This window comes from Copadichromis virginalis, linkage group LG6 (assembly GCF_057382275.1).
Source record: "Copadichromis virginalis isolate Kocher_CV1m ecotype Utaka linkage group LG6, C_Virginalis_male_GT1.1, whole genome shotgun sequence".
Taxonomy (NCBI): domain Eukaryota; kingdom Metazoa; phylum Chordata; class Actinopteri; order Cichliformes; family Cichlidae; genus Copadichromis; species Copadichromis virginalis.
The window spans coordinates 28,534,656-28,549,559 of NC_140623.1; the positions used below are offsets into that span (position 1 = coordinate 28,534,656).

General features: G+C 38.5%; 1 protein-coding gene across 1 annotated transcript in view; it reads right to left on the reverse strand.

Annotated features, from left to right (window-relative positions):
* usp43a (ubiquitin specific peptidase 43a) overlaps positions 1–14,904 on the reverse strand; it is a 132,030-nt gene that overhangs the window by 26,539 nt on the left and 90,587 nt on the right. The window contains exons 10-11 of the mRNA XM_085459704.1: positions 12,528–12,605; positions 12,259–12,388 (exon numbers count right to left, since the gene is read on the reverse strand). Of these exons, the coding sequence (XP_085315830.1) occupies positions 12,259–12,388; positions 12,528–12,605 (208 nt within the window). The remainder of the gene's footprint in view (positions 1–12,258; positions 12,389–12,527; positions 12,606–14,904) is intronic.

Genomic DNA, 14,904 nt, shown 5'->3' on the forward strand with positions numbered 1-14,904 from the left:
ATTACTCATCTTATTGACCACTAAAAGTGCTCTACTCATTCACAAAGCTCTTCATATGATGCTACAAAATACCCCCCAAACACACACGCAGATGATAAATGATGAGCAATTTTGAGGTGCGTTTGACATGCAGACTAAAGGACCCATTGATAAAAAAAAAAGTACACCACCCCTCCAATTACCGATAAATCTATTCTACTGCCTAAGCCATGGTCACCTTAAATACACTTTCATTAGCTCAACATATTAAAATGCATCATCTTGGGATTTTTCTCTTCTTGCTTTATGGTTTAGAGGTCTGTGCTGCAGACTGGCAAATCTAAAGAATGGTAAAAGGTTCACTTGTTTGTGACTGACATCTCAAAGATTGCTTGGACAGGAAAAATGCCTTTAGCTGCATCAGCTCGTCATAGTACTCAGAGGAAAAATGGACAACTTCACAAAAATTATTATATAAATAATGCCCTTAGGCTAAAAAATGTCCTGTGCACACACGCTGTCAGTTAATCCTACTACAACTGTCTCATGGCTAGAAACCTAACATTTACAGTTGCTATGGTTACAGGCGGGTTTTGAAAGGCAGACAATAAGTCAGCGCTGCCCACTGAGACTTTGTGTTTTGTTTTCAAAAAAGCAGAGCCTCTCTCACAAAAGTGCAGTACAACATGTTTAGATTCTCTTCCATAAAGAAAAACTATGTTTCCCTTTCACACACTGTTGCCCTTTGAGCTGCAAGTCTGATTGTGGGTTACACTTGCTATAGCAATAAGTGACCAGATAAATATTACCTGCCAAGAAACTGCAAACGCTAATCAAATCTGGTAAAATGTGTCAATTCTCTGGCTGGCTTTTGTGCAGGGTCTCTTACAAATAAATAAACAAATAAAGCTACTGTTGGAGTTAGGGGTGTGGTTTGTGGCTCGGCAGAGGGAGAAGAGAAGGGGGAGGTGGTTCGGGTTCAGTGCTAGCTGAGGCTGTTACATGTAGTCCAATCGCTCTCCCCTATTCATGTAGTAGCACTCCTGAACCAGAGGGAGAGGAGTTTGGAGTGAGAGGAACAATTGCAGGCTTATGAAAAGATGTGATGAACACAACGGGGAGAGTCGAGGTGCACAAGAAACGAGCGCTATACAAACAAGTAATTAGCCATGGAAACAAGTGTGTCTGCCTGTAGCGTCGGGACACACAGTGTATCTAACTTGTTACAACTACTTATTCTGTGAGCTCTCAAAGAGAGAAATTACTCTTGAATACCAGTGTCCACTGAGGCACATGCAGTACGATTGCTATGCTACTGTGTGTGTCAATGTGTGTGCACATGTACGACTACCTTTGTAAAGACTGGTTTTGGTTTTAGATCTTGGGAGGAAGGATTTTGAGAAAGTGGATAAGTTTTGACTATGACTTTGTGCTTTTTTTCTGAGAGCTTCAGAGGGTTGGAATTTGGCTTTAGGGCCAAGGTTTGGGTTCAGAATGAGATAATTATATTAGAGGATAATAAACTAAACCATAAAGGAGATTTCATCATGCACATCTTGCTGCTGTGGTGGGAAAAATCTCTTCTGTGTTTCTTTAGAGTTTGTATAGATGATGTGCTGTTTACTATTGTTAGTACTGAGATTATACTGACATTTTGTTCTTGGGTACAAAGCACCATTATAATGTGTGTTGCCCCATAAACACAAGCAATGACAAGACATCTATATAACAACGGCCTGACTGCAGGACTGCCAAAAATTATTTTCAAGCTGCCAACTTGTCATAAACTTTGAGGAGTCAGACTTAAAGAGCAAAAACAAAAAGGATAAAAGGTTTTGTCTTTGGTGCTCAGTGACCAAGGCTGCAAGATTACAATATAAATTGTTATAATGTCACAGGACAAAACCCAAATTGTCCGTTTCTAAGAAGAGCCTTTGCTGCTAAACCTTTGTTAATCTAAAACAAGCAGCAGTATAAAGTAAAAAGAAAAACAAACAAAAAAAGCCCCGAATAGCTTGATTTTCTTAAATTCAGAAAACACTTTCACTTTTCAAGAAATGCTCTGCAGACCTGTTAGGCCAGGCAGGCATTTTTGCCTGACTACAAGATGTGACAAGGTTTACTGCTCCTTAACATTTGTGATTTTCATTTCATTTATCACTCATCCTCATTAAGTTCAGGATTTTTCTGATCTTTTATTTGTGTCCAAGTTAACAAACAAGGACAGAGAAGGAGTGTAGTGTAATTTAAATGAATAATGTTCAATAATTTAAAAATGAATAAAACCTACAATAGACAAGTTTGAGCAACAGAATTGCTTGCATTTTGGGAATATAGTACCAACTCTGTTTATGGAGAAGTCTACCATTTTGGGTTCGTTCAGTGTTTTAGATCAATGAGACTCCCGTCTGCAGTTACAAAGCATTTCATGTTGCATTCAGGATGACCGGAAACTAATGGCTGAGCCCATAAACTAATCAGGAAAGTGTTTTCTGAGGTCACAGAGAAAGGACACGCTGTGGGCCATTTCTCTGTGGTCTTATATTCAACCTGAAGCTTTGACACAACCAGAGGAGGCGCCACCTGCTGGCTATTAGAAAGAATGCAGACTTAAGGTATTTTTTTTTTTAAATCTTTTTATTTAGACTTTACATGTACTGCTTAGTTCATAACACATTGTTTCAAAAAGCTGTGCTGAAGGTTAGCAAAATGTTTCTCCATTTTACCCTGACTTAGGTAAAATACATATAAAGAAAAACTCCCTAATTCCTGTTTGTATGAGTGGACTTTTGGACACAGCTGTAACAGTTTTTCCTGCATCATTATATTATGTGGGAATAGATGTAAGCTATAACATGTTGATAAGTGAACTGCACAAAAATTATTTACCAGCTGCCAGCTTGTTGTTATAGTCTTACAGATGCTGCTAGCACAGATTTTGTTTTCAGAGAAACTATTTGCAATCACTGTGCTTAGTAAGGTTATCCTTCTATATGCCTTCAGTTAATCCAAAATGCTGCAGCAAGAGTACTGAAGGGACTAGAAAGAGAGAGCATATTTGTCCCATATTGGCCTCCCTTCATTGGCTTCCTGTTAAATCCAGAATTGAATTCAAAGTCCTTTTCCTCACATACAAGGTCTTAAATAATAGAATAGAATAGCCTTTATTGTCATTGTACAGAGTACAACGAAATTGGAGTGCCACTCCCTTGGTGCAAGATTCAATAATAAATATAAATGTAAAATATAAAAAGTACAATAAAACAATCGCAAGTACTCAAACAATAGTAAGTACGATATATACAGGATAGCAGCATTAATATAATGACAGTATGAATAGCAGCATAATATAATGGCAGTGACGGTATGGTATAGCTAAGCAGGTTCAATTGTATTTGTGCTTATTTACTACGGTGATCGCTCTGGGAAAGAAGCCATCCCTGAATCTGTTTGTCCTGGTTTTATGTGACCTGTACCGTCGGCCTGATGGTAATAGTTCAAACAGTTGGTTGCTGGGGTGAGAGTAGTCCTTGATGATATTGCCAGCTCTGCTGAGGTACCGAGAGTTTGCAGTGACCTCCAGGCTGGGCAGAGAGCAGCCAGTGATCTTCTGGGCTGTGTTGATGACCCTCTGCAGTACTTTCCTGTCCGCAGCTGAGTACCCTGCATACCATGTTGTTATGCCGTACGTTAGAATGCTCTCTATGGTGGCTCTGTAAAATGTCACCAGCAGCCTCTCCTCCAGGTTGTTCCTCCTGAGCACTCTCAGAAAGTGGAGACGCTGCTGGGCCTTTTTTACCACCGCCATGGTATTTGCAGTCCAGGAGAGGTCATCAGAGATCTGCACGCCCAGAAACCTCATGGAGTGTACCCTTTCCACACAGTTCCCGTGAATGTAAAGTGGGGCCGGGTCTGCTCTGCCCTTCCTGAAGTCCAAGATAAGTTCTTTAGTTTTCGTGGTGTTCAGTTGGAGGTTGTTAACTGAACACCACTCAGTCAGTCTGTTGACCTCATCTCTGTAGTCCGACTCATCACCCCTTGAGATGAGTCCAACCACTGTGGTGTCATCCACGAACTTTATGATGGTGTTTGAGAGATGGGTAGGGGAGCAGTTGGATGTGTAGAGCGTAAACAGGAGGGGACTCAAAACACATCCTTGTGGAGACCCGGTGCTGAGTGTGATGGTGCTGGACAGGTGGGGGCCGAGTCTGACAGACTGTGGTCTATTTGTCAGGAAGTCCTTGATCCAGAGGCAGATGGGGGTGGAGAGTCCCAGGTGAGACAGTTTCTAGACCAGGATCTCCGGGATGATATGATTGAATGCTGAGCTAAAGTCCAGAAAGAGCATTCTTCCAGTCACCGTTCTCACTCACTATGTGTTAATAGACCTCTCTGCACTGAATCATACTTGTTATTAATCTCTGGCTCTCTTCCACAGCATGTCTTTTATCCTGATTTCCTTCTCTCACCCCAGATAGCAGATAGCCCCGCCCCTCCCTGAGCCTGGTTCTGCCGGAAGTTTCTTCCTGTTAAAAGGGAGTTTTTCCTTCCCACTGTTGCCAAAGCACTTGCTCATAGGGGGTCCTATGATTGTTGGGTTTTTTCTCTGTATGTGTTATTGTAGGATCTACCGTACAATCTAAAGTGCCTTAAGGTGAGTGTTGTCGTGATTTGGGGCTGTATAAATAAAATTGAATTGAATATATGCTTCTTTATATTTAAACACTAGAGTTATATTCGCCATCTAAAAAAAGCAAATCGTTTTATTCAATTTTTCCTCTTTTTGCTTTGTTTTGTGTTCTCATCTTCATTTGGTTTGTGTCCTTGTCTCTTCTGGTTTGTTAAATTTTGTGAATTGTAGATGCTGCACTGTCATCTCCCACTCTCCGAGCTCCACTCCAGTCACCGTGCACGCCTGGGGCTTATCAGCTCATGCATGCCAGTGTGCTGGGTACGCTGAGGCATTGTGCTATGCTGAACTGAAGTTTATTCGTCATATCTTGGATGTTCAGCTTGCACAACTGTTAGTTTTGGACCAGCCGTCTCATCACCTCACTGCCCAACAACGTTTCTGTTGTTCAGTAATTCTTCTGCAGCACTCACGTGCCTGCTCATCACACCATTCCTCCAACATTAGTGCTCTCTACCTGCACAGCTCTACACTCAGCAGACTTTGCCTGCATGTTCCATCTTCTAAGACTCATTTTATCCACACCGATGTTTTTTGTTTTGTTGTTTATTTCATTTTATTTTTTTTCCCAATTTCCATCTCAGGAAGAAAAAGGGGAATAACTGTAACATGATGTAACATCCTTTGTCCTGAGGTCTATATTTTTCTCTTTTTCATACAAACAAACTCACATGACTAGTAAGGTGGAGAAAAACTCCAGTATTCGCCCTCTTATAGATCTGTTTCTGGGCTCTACTAGTTCCTAAGAGAATCTGTCTTCTAACCTGTAAATGCTCCTCTATGTTCGCTTGCTGTTACTAACTCTACTGTTCGGTCCCAAACATGCATTTATTACTGATTTTTTTTAGAATGTCTAAAATATCTAAACACTGTTAACAAACTGTACCTTTAAGGAAATGAATTCAACGTTTGATGCTTTTACTTTATGTAAGTACACAGAATTTAATTAGCAGACACTATTTTAAAGCACATGCTAGTTTAAAATATATTTTGTAGTTTTTTTTTATATATAATATTGAAATACAGTAATCCAATAATATAGAGTGCCATAAAAAGTTCCAGTTGCTCAGATATACTAGTGTTTTTTTAAAATGCACAGTATATTTACCCATCTACGGCATTTATTTTCCCATGGTAGCCACTTTGATTCTTTCACTTGTTTTGTCCACTTTCCAATGACAAGACTTCAGATTCTTAAACAAAATAGATGGTGAACATTAAATTAAATAAGCTTTTTGTTGTAAAATAAACCTTTTAAACTGTCAAGAGTTGTCAGTAGTCACTGCCCCACTTTCACAGCAGCTATGAAATTCTATTCAATCAAAGAGAGCAACTGGTTGAGGATCTAAAATTAAGGTAAGTTATGCTTTAGAAGTTTGAAATGATGTAAAAACACTTCAAAGTTCTTCAGATTTGCAATTTCCACTGTCAGAAATGTTATTAAAATGGCAGTTAAAGGAAAATGTGGGACATTAAAATATCTTTCAGGCAAAAACTGCATGTCGGTTGGACAGAAAGGCAACACACGATCTGATACATATAGCAAAAGAGCTGCAGAGTAGTTTGGCTGACACGGGTTTGGTGTTGCATTATTGTTTTGTCCATGCTAATATACAGGCAAAGCTCATGAGAAGAAAACTTTACAACCTCACAGCCATGTACACAGTTCTCAAGAAAATAAGGAAACAAAAATCAGAAAAAAGCTAAGCAGGAGTTAAACATGTGTTCTTTGACCACAATCACCAAAGCTCTGTTTGGAAAAACACAAAAAGAGTGGACTCCACTACATATTAGCAAATGTCATTCAGTTTGTTAAAGAAACTAATATAAAAGTTCTTTAACAGGACAAACATCCAAACCATAACCCATAGTCCACCATGAAGTAATTCAAGAAACCCAAGCTGCTCTGTCGGAGAGCTTTCACGGTTCCTCTTCTGCACGCTGTGTGTGCCAGCCAGCTTAAAAGTGTCCCAGACCTTGAAATGAACTCCAAGGAACAGAAAGATTTAATTAGCTTCATATACAGTAGAGTCTACAAGCCTCCATTAATGTTTAATTTTATTTTTTTAAGTTTGTGAAATAAAAAGCAACATTAGCATTTGAAAGAGGCTCACTGAACAGGTTTTTGCTCACATATTTACTTCAACAAAATTGCTGAAGGCTTGCCTAAACCTTTGCCTGTTTTGTTTTCCTTCCAAAAGAGTAGTTTTACTTCACTAATGACATTTTTAACTATTATATGACAAACTTCTTTTTCCAGCCCAACATATTGCCTGTCACTGATAGCTTGAAAGCCTTTTTATCTCACTTAAAGAGGCAATATTATGCAAAATAGCTCGAGTAGAATAAACACGGTGTTTGAATACACCAAAGGCCACATGATTTATTTAGATAACTAAAAAAATCTAAAATCTGTAGTCAATCAGGGAGCAATGTTTAATGCGCAATGAGACATTTGTTCCGTGACTTTAGCCTTTAAGATACCATTTCATCTCAGCCAGCATCAGCACCCTAAAAAAATAAAAGAGCTCCTCTCTCCAGAACCACTGGAAAAGAAAAAAACTCTGGCATTTCACTGGTGCTTGTACAAACATTAGTAGGTATTGTCAGAAAACACAACATTTTTCTTTTCTTTTTGTTTCTTTTTTTGTAAAATGTTAACTAAACAAAAATAAACTGTATAATGTGCCTAAATATATGCAATGTAAAGTAACTATAAACTACTAGAAAGTACACATTTAAGGTCAATAACTGCTAATATAATGAAGTATCTTTAAATTAGCTATACTTTGGGAGTGGCTGGGGGAATAGTAGACAGTCTCAGCTGACGATTTGGAGTAAACACTGACTCACATCCACCCACGTTGACCTTACGTGCATGTCTTATGAGTTTGGACAAAAGCAACCACAGAAAACTCACACAGGGACCAAGCAACATGTACCCAGGTACTTTAGGCGGTGTGAAAGACTGGCTGATGACATAATTGGTTTCTCTCTCTAGTTCTTTGTGTGATTAATAAAATTTATAATGGAACAATTACAAAGAAACCACAAAGGACTTAAGAGAATTCATCCTCAAAAGCCAAAGCATGTCATAGGTTTATAACAAGTGAATAAGATCAGCAACCAAAGATTTTAGTCTTAATCTTGCTGGCGACCAGATGGGGGAAAAAAGAACGAAAAAAAGAGCACTGAATACAAACACGGCTCAGCTCTCACTTTCACATAGAATGTTAGAATTTTCCACAGTAACAACGATTCTAAATGGGAACCATCATTTTTCTTTTTACATTTATTTTAAAAAGATCCATAAGACAATCCTTATTAGGGTTTAAAAAAAATACACAAAATATCTACAGCAGGCGTTAGACATTTTGTCATTACCTCCAGCTCCTAAACTGACTTGATTCTGTTTCTGTACAGCTTCTCACAGACTCTAAATACTCTTGCAGGGTTAGCTTCATATTTTTGAACAGCTTCTCTTTGAAATGCGTATGCTTGTGACAGCTCTGTTTCTCAGTAGTGCACACTGTTTTGGTTGCCTGTTTCTTTTCTCTAACTCTTTTGTCATTTGAGACCAGCCAGATGCATTTACATTGTATTCATCACCTAATCTTGGGCTTTACACAGCTGCACGGGTGTCATTTATTATTATTTACGAACAATCTATAACATCCTTTCCCAGATAGACTGTTTTTGTTCACTCTTTGAGATTTTACATAGTGACCTTTGGCCTTTAATCTGGGTTTTATTGGCCTTGTCTTACCTTGAAACCTGTAAATTTTTAAGGTATATAGAGTTGAGTCCTATAATCAACAGCCAACGAGACAATACTTGATAAAGTGTAGGAGAAATCATCTGGTGATGATAATGTGATTTCTACAGTATGAGTGTTTCTGAGGCCATTAATAAAAATGAAATGCAGTATTTGGTGTTAATACTAAGGAATAAACCTGGTCCTGTGTGAAAACAGGATTACCCCCTGAACCTAATAACTGATTGTTCCATCCTTGGGAGCAAGAACTGCAATTAAGCAACTCCAATAACTGGCAATCAGTCTTTCACATCACAATTTTTCTTTCTAGAATTGTTTTAATTTAGCCACATTTGGGGGGTTTTGAGCATGAACAGCCAAAGCATTTCAATGTGATTTGAGTCTGACTATCACTAGGACAAAAAAACTCCAAAAAACATTTTAAGCCAATAAGAGGTGGAATAGCGTCTGTGTTTTGGAGCTTCAGGGTATGAACTGATGGCCAGACATTCCCCTTCAGGACTTTCTAGCAGAGAGCAGAACTGATGGTCCATTAAGTCACCCACAACAAATGTTTATTTAGATAGTGGGAGGAGCCTACTTCACTTTGTTGGGCATGTTCTATTCAGATGATATCTTGATTTAACAGGTGTGGCATGATTGATTTAACGGGGGGATTGCTTTTTCACATAGGACCAGGTAGGTTTACACTAGATATCTTTATTCCATCATTTAACCCTCTCAAGGCAGGCGGTGCCGATTTGCAACAGTTAAAAACTAACAACCTGATTACCCCACATACATATTTTATGAGGTTTTTTTTACTCAGAAGTACCACTGCAGGACTGTGCATTAGCAAGAAAAAGTTTAATTTGAGCCTGAGAGGGTTAAAAACTGCACTTTGCATTTACCCACATTATCTTTATGTAATGTTAAAATTTTAAAAACATGTCATTGTGACAAATATTCAAAATTCTAAGAAACCAGCAAGGGAAGAAAGACGTTTTCACAGCATCGTATGTTAGATATTGTTTTTGCTTGAGTCATATAAATATGCTTTAATTTCCCCAAGAACTGTAAATGGACTGTGTAAAACGAGTTACCCTGTGGTACAGCACTGATATGCAGTCTTACTGCTGAACTGATGGCACTTTTTGCTTTTACGGCACACAAACTGTGGCTGTCACTTGACTACTCTGGCTTTTTCATTCCATTATCCTTCTATCAGCACCAACTCACCTCTCACTTCAGACCCTGTCATTTTGCATCTGACAAGCTGATGCCCTCACTCCTTCCTGTCTTTTCTCTATCATTTGATCCCCACTCAGCAGCTCTTCATCTCAGTCATTCCCATTACATACACTCGCTCACTAGAACTTGCACCTTTAATGTCATCTCAGTGCTCCTTGCTTGCACTTTTGTTATCCCCACATCCATCTGGGTCTGTCATCTAGTAGTGATGGGATTTCGGGCTCTTTTTAGAGATCCGGCTCTTTCGGCTCGGCTCACTAAAAAGAGCCGGCTCTTTCGGCTCCGAACCGGCTCTTCAGGTTGTTTTGTTGCTTTAATTAATTTATTATTAACAATAATATAAAATTATGCAGAAAAGGAATTACTAATGTAAAAAAAGTGGTTTTATTTATATATGTTCACGTATGGCCCCTAGAGACAAAGCACGTACAAACTCTAAAGCACATACAAACTCCAAAACACATTTCTAGCATTAACTGAACTTCCAAAACAGAGCTACCCAGATCACTTAAATTACACAATTGAAAGCATGTGTGTATTGTTTGTGCATTTATGGACAAGCACTCATATTTATTCAAATAATTTAAAAAATGTTACTACCACACACCAAATCCGGTTGTTGATACTTCCTGGCTTGTGTAGCCACTAGGTAACAAAAGCTCAACACTGCGCCCTAGCATCCTGGAGCACTTCTGTTGTCTTTTGAGTTGTCTGAGTTTGTACGTGCGTCTGAGTTTTTACGCGTTTTGGAGTTTTTACGCGTTTTGGACTTTGTACGTGCTTTGTCTCTAAGGGCCACCATAAATATACTTTATTTATTCACTCCACATAAAATGTAATAAATAAATCGTATAATACAACAAACAACTATTTACATTTTAAACTTTTAACTATTTAAATTTTCAGCTTTTTCCTTTTAAACAAATTTAACGTGAAACAACACAAAACACTGAAAACCACAACACAATTAAATATATTTTAAAATATTAAAACAAAAAGAAGATGCACATTCTCTGTCATATGGGCCTGCATGATTTCTGAATCTACTATACCTTTCTAATGTGACGTTGTTGTCCCTCGCTCTTTTTCTCTCTGGCTCTGTTCCTGTGCTACTGCGAGTGTAACTAACGCCCCTCCCCCCTCTGCCCAGCGCAAAGTACATGCTGCGGAAGTTTAGCGGAAAAAAGGGCGAGAGAGAGGGTGAGAGAAAGAAAAAACAAAACAAAACAAAAAAACCCCTCATGGCTCCCAATAAGGAGCCGGCTCGCGTCGTTCACTTCAAAGAGTCGGCTCTAAGAGCCATTTCGTTCGCGAACGACCCATCACTATCATCTAGGCTTCTGAGGAGCAGCATCACATCTCTGCCCTGCTTCCATTGGTGATAGCCAATCAGAGCAGGACTATCTGTTGTTGTGATTTGGTGCAGTATAAATAAAACTGCTTTGAATTGAATAGTCTGCCCTACACATGTTTATCACTGCTATGAAATTAAAATAGTACTATAGCATGTGAATACGACCAGCCAAGCATAAGTAATAATAGTACAACATTACCTTTCATTAGGTCTGAAAAAACATTAGGTATTTTTTCAGACAGCAGAAAGGATTCGTCTAGAAAACTATCTGGATGTCAGAAATATTAGTCCTTGACCTGGTGTCATGCCCATGCGCAAGCAAAACAGGAAGGTAATGTGGAAGAGCTTTCCCTCTCAGTGGCTGTTGAGCGGTACAATTAAGATTAAAATATGCCAAGTTTGTGTGCGAGTCTGTGAGACATGAGTAGCACCATACTGAGCATATGTGTGAATATGACCTGATGAGAGATTACAGAGTCAGTTTGTGCGTGATGTCCTGACTAATCTGGGTAATTTGCACACATACACACACACGCCAGAATTGAAGAAACCTCCTGGATGAGAGGTGAAACATATTCACAAACCTAAAGTCCAGCTGCCTTTATTTTTTTTCCAGAGAACAGACACCACCCGACTGAAATATTACAGCAAGTACAATAAAAGACAAGTACAAAAGCTAAGCACAGAAAGTCAGCTCCAGGTATTAATTATCTATATCAGTTTTTTAAATCTTAAATATTAGACATGATTTCAGTACAAATTAATGCATTAAAAACTAGCATTGTACATTAATAATTCAATAATTTATTATTATGTGCAATGCTGATTTTCCATTTGCCAATTGTAGCAAAATGCCAAAAAGGACAGGTTAAGACAGAAAGAAAGAAAGAAAACTAAGGAGGATACGTGACATGTATTCTAGTTGAATTGGCAAATGCAACAGACCATTGTCTCTGTTTGATAATTTTATAGACATCTGTTGATTTCTGACATCAGACTGTGCATATGGGTGTTGAAATCAATAAATCAGTAAGCATGTAAGCAAGTAAAAGGTGCTACAGTGGACCTTTTATTTTTTCTAAATACTTATGTGGCCTTTTTGACTTGGAGTGTAAAATCTGGAGATTAAATTACACTTGTTTCATGAAATTCAGGGAGATGAAACCTCCAATGCAAATGTTGTGTTATAACCGTGTAAGAACAAAAGCTTATTGTATTCCTCTTACTTACCTGTTCTTCTTTGGTGTACAGCTTAAAGCACTCATCCAAGGTACAGCTATGCTGCTGAAGGTGGTGCTGCTGCTGGTTCCTCACGCTCTCTGCATCTTTCACTACTTCCTCCTGGATGCTGCCAAATAAACTGGACCACACACAAAGTGGATTGGTCTAATTCAGTGGCAGAATTGTGTTTACCATGTCACCCAAGATGACAACAGCCAACACTATAAAATTTTGAGTTCTGCACATTTTTAAAGCATTAAAATGTGTTCAGTCCTTACCATTCTTTGGTGCTTGGCTCCCATTCGATAACAAGCTTCACATGGGGGGGTCCTCCTGGGCCGCAGAACTTCAGAGCTCTACAAAACAGCGGAGAAAAGCAGGAAGGTTATCTTTTAACTCTGAATACATATTTTATGATTTTAGTTTTCTGAGTGTGATAGCATTCTGTGATCTTCAAAAGCCTGAAATAAACCACAATGAATGAAGTTTAAAAAAAAGAAAAAAGAAGAACGTTAAAATCTGTGTTGCTGTCATGCAACAGCTGCTCCTGTGACAGCTGCTATAGTGCATCCAGAGAGTACAGTGATGTGAAAAAGTGTTTGCCCACTTCCCGATTTCCTGTTGTTTTGTATGTTTGTCACACTTTAATGTTTCAGATCATCAAACAAATTTAAATATCAGGCAAAGATAACACAAGTAAACACAAAATGCATTTCCTAAATTACAATTTAGAGTGTCATGGCAGAAGTTGTGGATACTTACAATGTACATTTTTTAAAAGAAAATTTGCAAGAATTTCAAGCAAATGTTTTTCACTTTGTCATTTGTGTGAAAATGAAGTTATTCCATTTAGGAATAAGGGAGTAATATAACAAAAGGCCAATCATGGCTATTGCACAGTATTAGATAGATATTTATCTTCGTGCAAGTTATCAGCACATGCTTTTCCACATTAAAAACACCAGAAAAACACATCCTTTAGTCGACTCTTCAGTTTCAGTTCAAGCAGAATGAAATGTGAGCTTCTGACTAATCGTATTAAAGCCCATCAATATTTGCACTTTTTACTTTTATTGTAATTTATTCCACCATAATATGCACACAAATATATACACACTGGCAGGAGGATCACAGAGTGACAACAACCAAAGCTGAGACCTGGTTTCTCATCCGGGATTAGTATGCAAAAATATGATTTTTTTTCTCTGCCCTAATGTAGCGAGGGGCACGGTGTTTATATTTCAGGGCTTACCTTCACTGCTTTCATCTCAGGAGGAAAGAAACAGCATCAGTATTCAACAGCCAAGTAGCTCTGATGGAAAGGCCAAGGTGCACTTAAAAATTACTGAATGCTAAGGACAGAATGATGGATCACCACGGGCAGATTTTTGGAGCCATGTCAAAGGTTTTTCTTTTCTAGATGGACATGAAAGGTGCTTGAGACTTCAAGCACAGCTAAATATTGACTGATTCTGACAATGAATAATTTCATTCCATCTTCAAAGCAGAACTCACATTGTTGTCTCAGTATTGTTCCCTACGAACGCATTTAATGCACTCGCTACTAGCAGATGTCACACTTCTGTGACCTGTCAGCACAATAATTAGAGAAACGGACACTAAAAACGCCACCGCCTCTACAGATGCTCTTGTCGAAAAAGTCATCGCACAGTTAATTCCTCCCGGGAATCATTTGAATTTCTTTAACTGAAAGATTGCTCTGTGTGTAAACAGAGCACTACCACAAAATTAAATCGAATCCAGATCCCAGAGCATCAGCAGGAGCTCTGAGTGGCCAGTTAATTGTCTACAAGTCAATAATTATTTAAGTGTCACACAACATACAAGAAAACATTAATTATCTTTTTAACAAGGAGGTTAGACAACAAGTTAATTGAAGCAATGCATTTCAAACTATTTTGTAAAGCAGATAAACACATAAAGGCACAGGCAAAAGACAACACAACTGTTATTTTTCATACTTTGTCAGTCGTTTGATTTCCCTCTTTGTTGCTTTCCCAAACCCTTTGCTGCAGCTGTTTCCAGCTGTTTACTCATGAACCTTTCTGCTTTCAGTTTTGTCTTCAGCTACTGAAATGCTGCTCAGTGAGATCCGGTGACGGACCTGGTCATTGAAAGTACTAGTTTTTTTTTTTCAAAAAGCTCCCAAAAAAGCTTTTACTGTATATTCTGGTCACTATCCAGTGGCCACACTGATCCAAACACTTTGCTGCATTAAGATGACTCTGAACAGAATATAACACTACGGACAGCAAAGTTTATCTTGTATGATTTCATTAGAGCCTTGTCGATTGGTCGAGATTATTTAGTTGGTGATATACTGGTATTCGGATTTATAATGGCCAATAAATGAAAATGAAAATGAAAACAGTAAAGAAGGGATGCAAAACAACCATGTAATGAATGGTTTATCCACCAGAGGGCGGTCTGTAACTTAACCGTTAGCAACATGATTAGAACACCACAAATGCAAAAATCACTTGAAATTGAAAAGCAAGCGTAAATCCAATAAATCCACAACTTATGTGACAAGACAATATAGACAGAGAAAGAAGGTGAAGACACCCAGCAAAGGACCGTGAGTCAGACTTCTTAAACTGCTGCACTGTTGTGTATAGTCACCTGCTCACCCAC